Genomic DNA, 16,898 nt, shown 5'->3' with positions numbered 1-16,898 from the left:
GGAGGCCATGCTGGTTTTAATGAAACACATTAAAAGATATTTGGGGAAGATGTGGTGCCTATTGCGACAGTAAACAATACATGTTTCTATAAGGTTTTTATATGATTTTCATGTTGTGAAATTGCATGTTAACAATACTGTAATGAAAAGTGACCAAAATCGTATTTCCGTTACTATCTATAATACTTTAACTAAATTCATATTAATATAATACTATAATCCCTATAATCACTGTATCAATGCAACCCTGAGTAAAATGATAATCCTATATTGCAGTAGGTGCTTATAATGCCATACTGTATCTCACCTAGACATCATTTCCACAGATGGTCCAGACTCCAGTGGAGGGAGGAGGAGCAACACCTATCCATGCATCACCCTCAGAGGAACCAGAGGAACAGCTGCACAAATTGCCCCTAAACCAGTCAGCAGATGGCTGGTGTGAGATCCACATAACTGACAGAAAAGATTACAATCTTAGCAAACAAATGTGCTTGAAAGTAAACTGCCCAGACTAGCTAGCATTTCATGTGGCCTACATGATGTGGCCTACATTCATGTGGCCTTCATGATCTTCAGTGCTATTTGCAGATATTTGACTATTATTTGCCAGTTATTACATTTAATTTAAAAAAAAAACAGATAGGACTGCATCATATCTTTGTACAATAACAAAATTGAGCCTTGCCAGTGCTGGTTTACCAAGAACACCTAATTTAATTACAAAGAGATCCAATTTCCTGAGCACAATAGTAGCATCATGGGCCAATATTACGATGCATTTCCTTCCCTGCCTTCTAATTTCATACTTTATTATACAAATATAAGACAAATAATAGAACACTTGCATTGGAACCACTCTTTTTTTCAAACATAAAGTTAAAACCATTGACTGACTATATAACTAAAAACGTATTGATTGTAGCACGTTAAAACTCAGTGGGACAGTGTCTAGTCAAAGAATGCACAGGTATGTATCGCCACCCTGTGGCTACCTTGTGAAGTTATGCCTTCATGTAGCGAATGCCGCATCCTAATGACCTGATATTCCACATGAACACATGGCCCATAAAGAAAAAAAACTATGCGCGTTTAGAGTCAGAGCATTAAATGAACGTATTGCTATATGTCGAAACGCCAAGTGCAACCTATAGACTTTCCATGTATGATAATAAATAACGTAAACGTCAATATCAACTGTTTTCAGCGTTTTGGTCAAATCCAGTCTACGTCGTGTGCGCTTTTAATCTACCCTGATTACTCCAGCTGCTCTACTTCGTATTCCGTTTCTGTTCGCGTGCCGTGAATACCTGGTGTCAATGTAACCCACTATAGTTAGAGGAACAATCGAAAGCAATTGCCATTGTAACGTTATTCATTTTCTCTCGACTGGAACTGGTACAACGATACTGCTTTGTTATGCATTTTCGATTTGCCTAATTTCCATATTTAGATAGGGTGGTTTTAAAGACAACAGAGAGTGTAACATATGAAATAAGAGCGACGCATAGAGGATGTGCCCCAGAAACCAGGTCGATGAAATATTAGTACTACCATGAGAGGAAACGGTATGGATCTTTTGTGGAGAATCTTAGCGGCTCTGAGCTTCGATTGTTTTAAGGATTCGGCGTCTTCACAGAGGTGAGTGTGAGAAAATTCCATCAAATTTTCCCACGCGCAATGACCATAATTGTTTAATATTGTATGATATCCCACAGTTTTTATGCCATTCTATATTAAACTGAACAAAATGTACAGGAAACATGCAACAATTTCAAAGATTTTACTGTTTTACAATTTATATAAGGATATCAGTCAATTGAAATAAATGATTTGTCCTAATCTATGGATTTCACGACTGGGAATACAGATATGCATCTGTTGTGGACAGATGCTTTAAAAAAGGTAGGGGCGTGGATCAGAACCAGTCAGTATCTGGTGTGACCATCAGTCGTATAAAGTTGATCAGGCTGTTGATTGTGAAATGTTGTCTCACTCCTCTTCAATGGCTGTGCGAACTTGCTGGATATTGGTGGGAACTGGAACACGCTGTCATGCTCAATGGGTGTCATGTTTGGTGAGTATGCTGGGCCATGGAAGAACTGGGACATTTTCAGCTTCCAGGAATTGTGTACAGATCCCTGCAACATGGGGCCATACATTACCATGGTGAAACATGAGGTGATGGTGGCGGATGAATGGTACGACAATGGGCTTCAGGATCTAGTCAAGGTATCTTTGTGTAATTCAAATTGCTATCGATCAAATTCAATTGCGTTTGTTGTCCGTAGTTTATGCCTGCCAATCCCTATCGCCACCATGGAGCACTCTGTTCTCAACATTGATATCAGCAAACCGCTTGCCCACACAACGCCATACACGCTGTCTGCCATCTTCCCGGTACATTTGAAACCGGGATTAATCCGTGAAGAGCACACTTCTCCAGCGTGCCAGTGGCCATCGATGGTGAGCATTTGCCCACTAAAGTCGCTTACGATATCAAACTGCAGTCAGATCAAGACCCTGGTGAGGACGATGAGCTTCCCTGAGATGGTTTCTGACAGTTTGTAGATAAATTCTTCGGTTGTGCAAATCCACAGTTTCATCAGCTGTCTGGGTGGCTGGTATCAGACGATCCCGCAGGTGAATAAGCCGGATGTGGAGGTCCTGGGCTGGCGTGGTTATAAGTGGTCTGCGGTTGTGAGGCCGGTTGGATGTAATGCCAAATTCTAAAACGACGTTGGATGCAGTTTATGGTAGAGAAATTAACATTCAGTTCTCTGGAACAGCTCTGGTGGACATTCCTGCAGTCAGCATGCCAATTGAATGCTCCATCAACTTGAGACATCTGTGGCATTGAGTTGTGTGACACAACTGCACATTTTAGTGGCCTTTTGTCCCCTGCACAAGGTGCACCTGTGTAATGATCATGCTGTTTAATTGGCTCCTTGATATGCCACCCCTGTCAGGTGGATGGATTTTGGCAAAGGATAAATGCTCACTAACAGGGATCTAAACAAAGTTGTGCACAAAATTGGAGAGAGAAACTTTTTGTGCGTATGGAATATTTCTGGGATCTTTTATTTCAGCTCATGAAACATGGGACCACCACTTTACATGTTGCGTTTTACATTTTGTTCGGTATATTATGGAGTCAGAGCCGAAGTGTCTATCACAGTAAATAATATTTCATTTCAGTTTTAAGACTAGATTAATAGCATATGGGATAATCTATTTGATCCCCCCCTCTAGAAGAGTTTGTGAAATGTAACTATATTTGCTATAAAGAAATAATCCATCCTTTAGTTGTTATGACAAAGGTTTGCCTCCATTCTCCAACATTGTCTTCATGAGACAAATTATGAGAGGGATGAAATAATGTGTTACATGACCACAAATGTAGCCAGAAATGCATCTGACTTTGTTGGAAACCCTTTGTTAAACCAAAGCATATCATACACTATATATCTTAACTGAAAATGCAATGATATCTGCATGTATGATATGTTTTCTATTCAGGGTTGCTGAATGATAGTTTCTGTACTTATATGATTCTATTACATACCATTTTGCCCCACAGCATTTTGTTTGGACTAAATTCATTTGAAAGATTCTCAGAGTACCACACTGTATAGTCTATACACCCCCAACCATTGCACTTCAGCAAACACCTTGTCACGCCTATTCCTGCTCCCTCCCTCAGGCGCTCGACATCACCGGTCTACTAACCACCGGTCCTAGCAATCCACATTGCGCAAACCTGCTCCCCATCCTTAAGCACACCTGGACTTCATCACCGCCCTGATTACTTTCCCTTCATATAGCCCTCAGTAAGCCTCAGTCATCAGGCAGTATTGGTTTTGGTCACGTTCAGTACGCGTATCCTGTTTTGTATTTTCTTCATGTTTAATAATAATAAACTCACCTTCTGCACCTGCTCCCCTGACTCCCTGCGTATACGTTACTCACCTCTTACCCAGAGTCCAACCCCTAACTTCTCATCCCCTCTGTAGGTCTCCAGGCAAGCTGAGCTCCAGCCAGGCAGGTAGTCTGGAAAGCAGCTCCCTGACTGGCTCGCTCTCCCTGGGGCCAGACCTGCCTCACTGCCAGTGCTGCATCTCCTACGAAGCCCGCCTGAAACGCCTGTCCTGCGGCCATCTCTACTGTGACCCCTGCACAGACCAGATCGTCAACCTGGCCTTCGAGGACATCGAGGGCCTCTCTGATTACCCCTGCCCCATGTGCAAGTCCCTCCGCCAGCTAGGGGACCTGGGCCCCCCCTCTTATGGGTACCTGGGGACCCCCTCCTTTGGGCCATGTGGGACCCTGAAGCAACAGGTGGCTAAAGAGCATGGGAGCAGGTGGGGGTAAAACTGAGGCAGTTTATACTGTACATCAAGGGGTGTGGGTAAAAAAAAAGCATGTTGTCCCCTCTCCAGATGAAATACTGTAGGAACCATTTTGTTTTTTCAGTTATGTCTTTAGTGTTTTGATTTGAATAATTGAATGCACTGCCATACACTGAGATTGTGATCTGGTAACGTGATGGAAAGTGGCTGTGTCTTTCTTCTTTGTGTAATATGGTAGTCGAAGTGAAACTAATGGAAGTGCATAACATTACAGATAATGTCCATTGGTGTGCCATAACATGAGTGGATATTGCAGGGTGATTAAGCCAGAGCTAAGATAAATATTAGATGTTTGTGTCAGACAGTTCTTTATATTTACGTGTACTGATTATTATTATTAGACATTTGCACCTTATTTTATATTTTGAGTGTACTTACAGCTTATGCATTTTAATTTAACTTAATTGTACAGTGCCATGCTACTTTTAAAGTGTTCAATATCATATTGTAAATATTTATTTTGCTAAAAAATAAAGTTTGAATTGTATTACTCTGTTTGAAGACTTGAATGATTGCAGCACATCATCTGGTTGTCTGGGGTCCACGGCATGAAAAATGTTTCTTCCAGAGCTTCCTGTCCTCCATTGTGATCTCTGACCTGACTATTCTGCAGAACGGAATATGTTCCGTGATTCATCCGATGGCATTGAGGAGTATACTACCACATCCGTCATCGGCCTTCATTAATAAGTGCATCAATGACATTGTTCCCCACGGTGACTGTAAGCACATATCCCAACCAGAAGCCATGGTTTACAGGCAACATCCGCACTGAGCTAAAAGGCTAGAGCTGCCGCTTTCAAGGAGCGGGAGACTAATCTGGGCGCTTATAAGAAATCCTGCTACACCCTCCAATGAACCATCGAACAGGGAAAGCTTTAATACAGGACTAAGATTGAATCCTACTACACCGGCGTTGACACTCATTGGATGTGGCAGGGCTTGCAAACTATTACGGATTACGAAGGGAACCCCAGCCACAACCTGACGTGAGCATACTAGATGAGCTAAATGCCTTCTATACTCGCTTCGAGGCAAACAACACTGAACCATGCATGAGGGCACCAGCTGTTCTGGACCACTGTGTGATCCATAGGTGATGTAAGATCTTTTTTAAACAGGTTATCATTCAGACAGATTAACAGGACACATACTCAGAGCTTGTGCTGACCTGCTGGCAAGTGTCTTCACTGACATTTTCAATCTCTCCCTGACTCAGTCTGTAATACATGTTTCAAGCAGACCACCATAGTCCCTGTGCCCAAGAATGCAAAGGTAACCTGCCTAAATGACTACCGCCCTGTAGCACTCACATCTGTAGCCATGAAATGTTTTGAAAGGCTGGTCATGGCTCACATCAACATGGTCATCCCGGAAACCCTGGACCGACTCCAATTCGCATACTGCCCCAACAGATCCACAGATGATGCAATCTCTAATGCACTCCACACTGCCCTTGACAAAAGGATCACCTACGTGAGAATGCTGTTCATTGACTACAGCTCAGCGTTCAACACCTGCGCTGCAGGCATCTTATGTGACCCAGGATCCACAGCTGTAAAGAAGTGTGGTGATACACTGCGTGATAGACGGCAACTTTGGTGTGGAGGTGGAGATCCTTGTTTTGAAAGACTCTGAGTTTCCTGAAGGCAGTTGATGCTTTATCCTATTTTGAATTTCGAAGTTGATGCTGCAGTCCTCCGAGAGGATGCTGCCCAGGTATTTGAAGGATGGGACTATTGCCAGTGATTTGTGTTGGTGAAGACAGGCATGGTGGGAGGAGGGCTAGATCTCCATTGGTAGGCCACCTCTGTCTTGGTGGTGTTGATAGACGGTCTCATCCTGCTATAGACCCTCACAGCCGCTACAAGGACAGACTGAAGGTCTTCCAGAGTGTGGCCATGAGCACAGCCATCAGCATACTGCAGCTCAAGAACCCACCCCGTCAAAACCTTGGCGGTTGCTTGGAGCTTCCTGATGTTGAATAGGTTTCCATCCAGCCTGAAGTCCACTGCAAACCCGCTGCTGTCCTCAAGCTCCTCATGGAGAAGCTGGGTGACACATAGGAGGAAGATGTTAAAGAGTACATGTGCCAGCACACACCCCTGCTTCCCACCGATGCTTACTCCAAAGGGCACTGACTCCTGCCCTCCTATGGCCACCCGAGCCCTCATCCCATCATGGAACTGGCAAAGGATGTTGACAAATTTATCTGGACAGCCAAGTTTGAGTAGAATGCCCCATAGTAGTTCAGTGTCGAAGGCCTTAGAGAGGTTGACAAAGGCAATGAAAAGGTCATGATGTTGTTCACAGCACTTCTCCTGGAGATCCCGTGTGGTGAATATCATGCCGACAATACTCCTGTTCATTCTGAAGCTGCATTGTGACTCTGTTGTTTACCAGCCTGTGTAACATCACCTTGGCCATGACCTTGCCGGCAACAGCCAGAAGGGATATCCCCCAGCTGTTGCCACAGATGGATTTGTCGCCCTTGTTCTTATAGATGGTGCAATGTTGGCATCCCGCCACTGTTGGGGGACAATCTCCCGGTCCCAAACCTCAGTGATGTACGGGTGGAGCTCTCTGGTGCAGAAGTAACCTCCCTTCTTAAGTAGCTCTGCCGGGATGCTGTCAGCACCAGGAGCCGTGTTTCCCTTGAGGGAACGGACAGCTGATAACACCTCTTGGAAGGTTGGCGAATGGTTGAGGTCTTGACTGGGTGGATGGACAGGCAGTTCTTCCAGGATGGAGTGGTCAGTAGGAGAGCGTTCATTGAGTAGTGCTAAAAGTGGTCAGCCCACCATCAGGATATGGTTTTGGTCCTTCAAGAGATTCAGACCATCAGCTGTTTTCAGGGGGGTGATGGAGCGACTTCTAGGGCCAAAGATAGAAATTGTGCATGTTGTTTTTGTTGGCATAAATTTGGATTTCCTGTGCCTTATTCATCCACCCTTCGTTCTGCAGAGCACGCAAGGTTGTTTGCATTTCCTTGCATGATGCATTTTAACCTTTATTTAACTAGGCAAGTCAGTTAAGAACAAATTCTTATTTACAATGACGGCCTACCCCGGCCAAACCCTCCCCTAACCCGGGCCACGCTGGGCCAATTATGCTCCGCCCTATGGGACTCCCGATCACGGCCGGTTGTGATACAGCCCGGGATCAAACCAGGGTCTGTAGTGACGCCTCTAGCATGCCATTGATGGTGGCGGGTAGCAGATGTGTGGCTGTTGAGAGTAGCCCTGTGCGCTTTGTACATATTGTCCAGTGGGGTTGTGTTGGTGTCAGTTCTCATTGAACCAGTCCGGATGTTTCCTACCTCTGTAGCCAATGGAGTGGGCCGCTGCCTGATAGAGCACTGAGCTAATAGATGCCCACTTCTGGTCCATGGGGTCCTCTGTGCTCAGAAGAGGCTGTCTCCCTCAGCCTTTTAGCGAGAGGGCGAAGGAACTCGTCCCTTACTGCAGCTTTCTCAAGCCGAGTACAGCGCAGAGGCCTCTTACTGGACATCTGCAGGCGTTGGGGTTATGTATTCTCACCTGGAGTTCAGCCAGTATCATACAGTGATCTGTTCAGCATTCAGCACCTGTAACAGTTTTGCTTCCGTCCCTCTCCTCGCCCCTACTTGGGCTCAAACCAGGGACCCTCTGCACACATCAACAACTGCCTCCCACGAAGCATCGTTACCCATCGCTCCACAAAAGACGCGGCCTTTGCAGAGCAAGGGGAACAACTACTTCATCTCAGAGCGAGGGATGTCACCGATTGAAACGCTATTAGCGCACCCCGCTAACTAGCTAGCCATTTCACACCGGTTACACACCCCTCATAGTATGTGTCAGCAGGACATCATTCGTGTCAGAATGTCTCACTATGACGTAGTCGATCAGGTGCCAGTGTTTGGAGCATGGGTGCATCCATTATGTTTTATTTGTTCTTCTGCTGGAACAAGGTGTTAGTGAAAATGAGATTGTGCTCTGGACATAGTTAGCAGTCTCATGCCGTTCTCATTGAGCTGGCCAACACCATGCCTACCCAGTACTCCACTCCATATCCTGTTGTTCTGTCCCACCCTAGCGTTGAAGTCACCCAGCAGAAAGATTTTGTCATTCCTGGGGATGTGGTGAATGGCCTCATGTAGTGACTGGTAGAAGCAGTCCATTGACTCATTTTCAGATGGTAACGTTGTTGCTTATGCACTGAGAGGAGTAGCAAAACACATCTTGGCTAGGGGGATATTGGGAGACATGACTCTTTCACTTATGCCGACAGGTGTTTCGGTGAGGCTGGGTAAAAGGCTGTTCTTAATTGCCAGTTCCACACCGTGCTGATGTTGTCCACCCGGAGGGTAACCTTTCCAAAAGAAGGTCTAGCCTTTTCCCTCCTCTTTCAGGGAACCTTCATCCAGGAACCTGGTCTCGAGGTGTCAATGATGTCAAATCAAATTAATTTTATTTGTCACATACACATGGTTAGCAGATGTTAATGCGAGTGTAGCGAAATGCTAGTGCCTTAGTTCTGCACCAATCAAAGCTGTTCTCCGATAGGGTCTATCGCTATTATCATCAGTGTCCAAAAGAGTTTTGATGTTCCATGTCGCCAGTTTAAGGGGAATTCTTTTGTTTGCATTTTTAGACTGCTGAGTGGAACACCCGATAGGTGTGGTAGCCTATCCAGGATGGAGCGAGTGGGCAATTTTTAGACCAGCTTTTCTAGGCCTCTCCCCAGCTGGGGTGAGGAGTGTGGCTCCTAAATAGGTCTGCTCAGTCACACAGGGGTCTGCCAAGAGCAGCTGCCACTCAAGTCCTAACTGTTGGCGACCATAATAGTCCTGTGCTGCTGGCGTGCAGTGGTCTGATTAAGGGATCCCGGTGCATTCACTCCTGCCCCCGTCACCAGACAACCCAACGCCACCAGACTTTAGTCCAGTTTCCGGTTGATGGCTTCACCGAGGTCAGAAGTGGATACCTGCGCAAAGGAAGTTAATTAAAGTGCTACTGAGGGTGCGCAATCCCCAACAGCACTACTTCACTGTAGGTAGGTGAATTCCAGTGGCAAGGAGGAAAACCCAGTTTGACCGGTGTCTTCCACAGCTGCAGGAGGCTGCCGGATCCCCAGACTGTCGGCGTCCACCTACGGCTCGCCTCCAGCATGCTACTTTTCTCTCAGGGTGTGCTGCCCTAGCCTTTGTCGTACCAGACTAACCCCCAAGGCAGCAGAACAGTGGTTGATGGCTGCCAGCACATGTCCACTCAGAGGTGGGCCTGTACAGATGCATCTCTGGGGCCCACTGCTGCTCTGAGATCCCCTGCCGGTTAGCCTGGAGTTTCAAGACAACCAGCTATCTGGGAGGAAGTCAGAGACCTGGCAGTGTGGTACCAGGACAACAACCTCTCCCTCAATGTCAGCAAGACAAAGGAGCTGATCATAGACTACAGGAAAAGGAGAGCAGAGCACGCCCCCATTCACATCGACTGGGCTGTAGTGGAGCGGGTCGATGGCTTCACGTTCCTTGGTGTCTACATCACTAAGAACCTATCATGGTCCAAACACACCAACACTTATTCCCCCGCAGGAGACTGAAAAGATTTGGCATGGGACCTCAGATCCTCAAAATGTTCTACAGCTGCACCATCAAGACCATCCTGACTGGTTGCATCACCACTTGGTATGGCAACTGCTTGGCATCCGACCGCAAGGCGCTACAAAGGGTAGTGCGAACGGCCCAGTACATCACTGGGGCCGAGCTTCCTGCCATCCAGGACCTCTATACCAGGCGGTGTCAGAGGAAGGCCCTAAAAATTGTTAGACTCCAGCCACCCAAGTCATAGACTGTTCTCTCTACTACCGCACGGCAACTGGTACCGGAGCGCCAAGTCTGGGACCAAAAAGCTTGTTAACAGATTCTATCCCCAAGCCATATGACTGCTGAACAGTTAATCAAAAGGCTACGCAGATTATTTGCATTGACCCCCTTGTTTTATTCTTATTTATTATATTTTCTATGCACTCACTCTTGCACAGGCTCGTTGTACACTCACTGGACTCTAACTACACACTACACTGACACTCCAACACATACATGCATATTGACGCCACACACACACATACATTCACACTCTTCACATACGCTGCTGCTACTATTCTACCTGCATGTACATATTACCTCAATTACCTTGACTAACCCGTACCTCTGCACATTGACTTGGTACTGGTACACCTTGTATATATCCTAGTTATTGTTATTTTGTGTTACTATTTTTCCTTTAGTTTATTTAGCGCAAATCTGCATTGTTGGTTAAGGGTTTGTAAGTAATCATTTCACGGTACTGTCTACACCTGTAGTATTCAGCGCATGTGACAAATATTAGATTTTATGATTTGGTTGCCAGAGGATCAGTTCACTAGCAGGGGTGTCCTTCTGCCTGTAGACATGGCCGACACAAACGCACACAGACACAGCAAAAGCAAGACTGCTTCCCCAATCAATAGCCCTGGATTAACACAGAGGTATGCGCTAAAATAAAGGACAGAGCTACCGCACACAGGGCTATCGCAGCCAACCCAGAGGCTACGACTAAGGACACAAATGTGTACATGAAGTCCCACTACGACCTCTGCAGAGTCATCAAACAGGCAAAAGGACAATATAGGAACAAGGTGGAATCCTATAACATCGGCTCCGACGCATGTGGCAGGGGCTACAGACTACAAAGGTAGACCTAGCCATGATCTATCCAATGGTGCCTCTCTACCAGATGAACTCAATGCATTTTACGCACGCTTCGACAAAAATAACACAGGGGTCTCATGCTCTCCGGGGCTGACGTAAGGTTTTTAATCTGGTCAACACTCACAAGGCCACAGGACCAGGCATTATTCCAGGGCACGTTCTCAGAGCATGCGCAGACCAGCTGGCAGGCATCTTCATGGTCATGTTCAACCTCACCAGTCTGTAATCCCTATATGTCTCAAGGTGACCACCAACATTCCTGTTCCCAAGAACTCTGAGGTTAACTTCCACAATGACTACTGCCCTCTAGCACTAACATCTGTAATCATGAAGTGTTTTGAAAGGCTGGTCATGGCACATCTCATCTCCATCATCCCAGACCCACTCCAATTTGCATACCGCCCAAACAGATCTACAGACAAGGGCAATCTCAATTGCACTCCACACAGCCCTCCAACCTGGACAAGAGGAATACTTGTGAGAATGCTGTTCATCGACTACAGCTCAGTGTTCACACCATAGTGCCCTCCAAGCTCGTTATCAAGCTCGGGACCCTGGGAATGAACACCTCCCTCTTCAACTGGATCCTGGAATTCCTGACGGGCTGACCCCAGGTTGTGCGAGTAGGCAAAAATACCTCTGCCACGCTGACCCTCAACACAGGGGACCCCACGTGTGTGCTTAGCCCCCTTCCTGTACTGCCTGTTCACCCACGACTGTGGCCACACACAACCAACTCTATCATCAAGTTTGCTGATGACACGAAGATGGTAGACCTGATCACCAACAGCAATGAGACAGCCTACAGGGAGGTCGTCAGAGAACTGGCAGGGTGGTGCGAGGACAACAACCTCTCCCTCAACGTCAGCAAGACCAAGGAGCTGATCGTGCACACCCCCATCCACATCGACGTGGCCGCAGTGGAGAGGGTCAAGAGCTTCAATTTCCTCTGTGTCCACATCACTAAGGACTTAACATGGTCAGCAACGCCTCTTCTCCCTCAGAAGGCTAAAACGATTTGACATGGCCCCTCAAACTTTTACAGCTGCACCCATTGAGAGCATTCTGACTGTATCACCGTCTGGTATGGCAATTGCACTGCCTGCGACCGGAAGGCCCTACAGAGGGTGATGCGGCCGGCCCAGCGCATCGAGCTCCCATCCATCCAAGACGCACATGCCAGGCGGTATCTGAAAACGACCCGAATAATTGCCAAAGACTACAGCCACCTGAGACATGGACTGTTTTCCATGCTCCATCTGGCATGTGGTGCAGGTGCTTCAAGGCTCAGACTCCTAAATAGCTTCCATCCCCTGGCCATAAGGCTTAATGGCTAACTGGTCATCCCCAAAGCCAACACCTCCTTTGGCCGCCTTTCCTTTCAGTTCTCTGCTGCCAATGACTGAAACGAATTGCAAAAATCACTGAAGTTGGAGGCCTATATCTCCCTCACTAACTTTAAGCGTCAGCTGTCAGAGCAGCTTACCGATCGTTGCAACTGTACACAGCCCATCTGTAAATAGCCCATCCAACCAACTACCTACCTCATCCCCATATTTGTTTTTCTGCACTTTTGCACACCAGTGTTTCTACTTGCACATCCTCATCTGCACATATCACTCCAGTGTAAATTGCTAAATTGTAATTACTTTGCCACTATTGACCTATTTATTGCCTTACCTCCTTACTTCATTTGCACACACGATACAGATTTTTCTATTGTGTTATTGACTGTTCGTTTCCTTATCCCATGTGTAACTGTGTGTTGTTTTTGTCGCACTGCTTTGCTTTATCTTGGCCAGGTCGCAGTTGTAAATGAGAACTTGTTCTCAGCTGGCCTACCTGGTGAAAAAATAAAAATAAAAAATAACTGCTCTCCCACAGACTATCCACACTGACTATGCCCATTCACAGTTCTCTACCCACTCAGACACAAGCTACGCTACTAAAATGATGATTTGATTTATTACTCCATTACGCTGCTGTACATTGACTATTGATTTCCAGTACCATTAGTATTTATCCTGCTACTGGTCACTATTACTCCTGTTTACATGTCTGTATTACCATTAGTATTTATCCTGCTACTGGTCACTATTACTCCTGTTTACATGTCTGTATTACCATTAGTATCTATTTATCCTGCTACTGGTCACTATTACTCCTGTTTACATGTATATATTACCATTAGTATCTATTTATCCTGCTACTGGTCACTATTACTCCTGTTTACATGTCTGTATTACCATTAGTATCTATTTATCCTGCTACTGGTCACTATTACTCCTGTTTACATGTCTGTATTAACATTAGTATTTATCCTGCTACTGGTCACTATTACTCCTGTGTACATGTATATCCTACCAGTCACTTTTCATGTAAACACACCTCAACCACTCCAGTACCCCTACACACTGAATAAGGTACTGGGACTGACCTGTATATACAACCACTCCAGTACCCCTACACACTGAATAAGGTACTGGGACTGACCTGTATATACAACCACTCCAGTACCCCTACACACTGAATAAGGTACTGGGACTGACCTGTATATACAACCACTCCAGTACCCCTACACACTGAATAAGGTACTGGGACTGACCTGTATATACAACCACTCCAGTACCCCTGCACATTGAATAAGGTACTGGGACAGACCTGTATATACAACCACTCCAGTACCCCTGCACATTGAATAAGGTACTGGGACTGACCTGTATATACAACCACTCCAGTAGCCCTACACACTGAATAAGGTACTGGGACTGACCTGTATATACAACCACTCCAGTACCCCTACACACTGAATAAGGTACTGGGACTGACCTGTATATACAACCACTCCAGTACCCCTACACATTGAATAAGGTACTGGGACAGACCTGTATATACAACCACTCCAGTACCCCTACACACTGAATAAGGTAAATACTGTAAATACTTGCATTCTCGTGTTCTTTAGCTCTCATCACAGTTCGAGGTTTTTATTCTTACTTGTATTTTTTTATTCAATCATCTACTGTATATTAATTTCATTTCATTTTTGGATGGCGCTCTCAAGGTAAGAATGTAACTGTAGTGTTTTACACCTGTTGTATCATGTGCACGTGACTTTGAAACTTGAAAGCAAAGATTTTATGACCTTATAATACAGTTTATTAATCAGGATCCTAACATGCTGATACAAAAAATATGTACATCTGGCAAATCATTTTGTCATTCGTACCAAAACATTTAAATATATAATAGTGTATAGATACAGGAAGTAGGGTTGCATGCAGAAAGGGACTTTCATTTTCTCTTTGTATAGCCAATGCCATTAGGGAATGTGATGACTGTGTTTTTTCCATGGAAGACAAGAGCAAAAGTACTGGCATCAAATCCAAAAACAACCTGATATTCAGTAACTGATATCAAACAGTGTGCTGTGATATTCAACAATGAATATTTACAGCCATTGAATAATTCTAAATGCTCTCGTACTGAGGCATAGGAATGACTGTAGGTAATACAAGAGTGATGTACACCAATGTAAGTCATATACATTACCACCTTCAGCCTTTATATTTCATAATAAACATAATGAGACATTTCAGTGAGAAATCCATTGTATGCCAGCCAGAAACCCTTTCATACTATGTCACACAATACAAGTACTTCTCAGCATGGAAATGCTCGTTTTGTATAAACATACAGTACATCCTTGTAGTCTGAAGAGTGTTACAGTATATGGAAATCATGCCAGTGTATTTGCTGCTTAATATCCACATCATGCAAACAACAATCTGGCTGGACTGAGTAGCTCAGTCCCAATAGCTCACTGGGCTTTGAATGAAATGACGCATTTAGAAGTCCTTGACCTGAATGCTAGCTGCATACGAAACTAGCAGTCAGGACAAGTAATGAAAAAAGACACTATTGAATTTAAAAAAAAAAAAAGTAGCTTACCTTAAAAAAACTACATCTAGAAGAACCGAATAAAAGTAAATAATAAATATGAACAATCAGAACAATGACACCATAAAGGGGGGGAAGAGTAATACTCATCTTGGTCCCGACCACTTAAAAATGTATCGTTAAATATTCTGAAATTCATACGCAACCAAAGTTGGTCAATAATACTTAGAAATCTCAATAGAGATGCACAGACCATAGAAATAACAGCACTTTTACCTCAATCATGCACACTTACAGCAATATTAACTGACCATGGCCATATTCTGAAAAACAGGGTTATGATACAGAGTTCACTACTAGCATGCATGCAAGTATAAAGATATGGGAACAGTACCAAAATAGCTCCAGTGCCCTAAATTCCAGATCAAATTTACTGCATGTTTTTTGTGACGCCAATGTCTGTCCCTAGTGTTTACTTGGTGAACAGCTCTCTGTATTTTTCCTCTCAAGGCTGAGTTGGTTTTGGAATTGTGGGTTATTGTCACTCAAAAGGAGCGAAGAGTCAGGACAACAGTCCTATTATAGCTGTCTGGTCAAGAATGAAGGTTGTCACTCAGTTGAAATCATGATTCTAAAAACAGCTGAAGTCTGATCAATAGAAGTATTTGATTCCATATTTCAGCCAACGACTCATTATTTGATCAGTCACCATCAGCCCTTACTCTTTTTAGGTATTAGCTTGCTGCTTTTAGAAACATCAATACGTTCTTAGAGGATGCTGATCAGACCATCACTTCGGGTGTCATATTCAGGAAAACAAGACAATTTGTTACAAGTTAAACAATCTTTCAGAAACATTCCAAATACTATTTGTGCTTTGCACTGCTCAATGCATTATTACTGCAGTTTAGTCTCTCCTCCCTGCTCAGTACATGACTCTCTTCATCTTGTTATGGCCTCAAAGCCCCTCAAACAGGCCTTGACAGGAAAATCCCATCTGGTTCCACCCAGAGATCAGGTGTCGGGGAAGGAAATAGAGTCTTGGAGGGTGTGTATAGGTTCTAGAGTTCTGAGCCAGGGGGAACAGTTTGTACCATTTGTGCTGACTGAGAGCGGACACCCAGAGCTCAGGAACCCAGTGAAGGACCGTTGCTCTTGGGCAGCTTGGCATTATTATTGGGCGCGGGGAAGTAACGCTGGTCTGGACGGGCCTCTGAAGAGGATGGGTGGCCAAATAGGAATGTGTGCTTGCTGCTGTCTCTCTGGCCAGGTCTAGAAAGAGGGGAAGAGGAAGCTGGAGGAACCCTGGGTTGGAGGTTCAAGATAGGGGGCATGGTTCTAGAGACAACCGGCCCAGGGGTTCTGCAGGCTGGGAAGAGGAAGGTGCTATTGTTGGTGTTCTGGTTGAGGTTGGAGTCTGTCCGACGGGGCTCCTGTGTCTTGGCTGGGACTGTGTTAGTGGTGCTGGAGGCCAACGCCAGCTTGTCTCTAAGCTGCTGGACCTCCCAGGCTAGCCGTTCCACTGGGTGCTGGGTGGATGAGGAGATGGGGTGGGAGAAAGCCTGAAGGCACAACATAGCCAGGGTTTCTGTTAGTTTATAATACCATCATGACTGCAGCCATCCATGAGGAACTAATTGTAGTTTCTGATGTGACCAGCAAAAATTAGAAGCTTGTCCAGTACAACGTTGCATCAAATATTCAGTTGAATAAAAATATTAATTTCAATTTCTTACTACATTTTTTATGCAATACCTCTAGCTGAAATCCTTTTTCAGAATCCGAGTTCAAAGTTAATTTTGATCTCCCACCCACAAACCAGTAGAGTAGGCTATTATAAACATCCCCATGGCAAC

The 16,898-nt window shown here is 45.0% G+C and overlaps 2 protein-coding genes across 3 annotated transcripts in view; one reads left to right on the top strand and one right to left on the bottom strand.

Moving 5' to 3' along the window:
- Positions 1-1,067: 1,067 nt before the first annotated feature.
- LOC145879530 (uncharacterized) lies at positions 1,068-4,899 on the top strand. 2 transcript variants are annotated; one of them, XM_082975323.1, is made up of 2 exons: positions 1,068-1,641; positions 4,014-4,899. In XM_082975323.1, the coding sequence occupies exons 1-2, from the start codon at positions 1,556-1,558 to the stop codon at positions 4,369-4,371; spliced, it is 444 nt and encodes a 147-aa protein (XP_082831449.1). In that variant the 5' UTR covers positions 1,068-1,555; the 3' UTR covers positions 4,372-4,899. The 2 variants fall into 2 exon arrangements, with proteins under 2 accessions (XP_082831449.1, XP_082831450.1); XM_082975324.1 differs by lacking the exon at positions 1,068-1,641 and adding an exon at positions 1,721-2,077.
- A 9,280-nt stretch (positions 4,900-14,179) lies between these two features.
- Positions 14,180-16,898, bottom strand: part of LOC106605290 (myotubularin-related protein 11-like) — a 36,226-nt gene continuing 33,507 nt past the window's right edge. The window contains exon 17 of the mRNA XM_014200763.3: positions 14,180-16,604. Within this exon, the coding sequence (XP_014056238.1) occupies positions 16,170-16,604 (435 nt within the window). The 3' untranslated portion in view covers positions 14,180-16,169. The remainder of the gene's footprint in view (positions 16,605-16,898) is intronic.

Source organism: Salmo salar, chromosome 05, assembly GCF_965601325.2.
Source record: "Salmo salar chromosome 05, fSalSal1, whole genome shotgun sequence".
Classification (NCBI taxonomy): Eukaryota; Metazoa; Chordata; class Actinopteri; order Salmoniformes; family Salmonidae; genus Salmo; species Salmo salar.
This window is presented reverse-complemented; position numbering and strand designations above follow the sequence as displayed.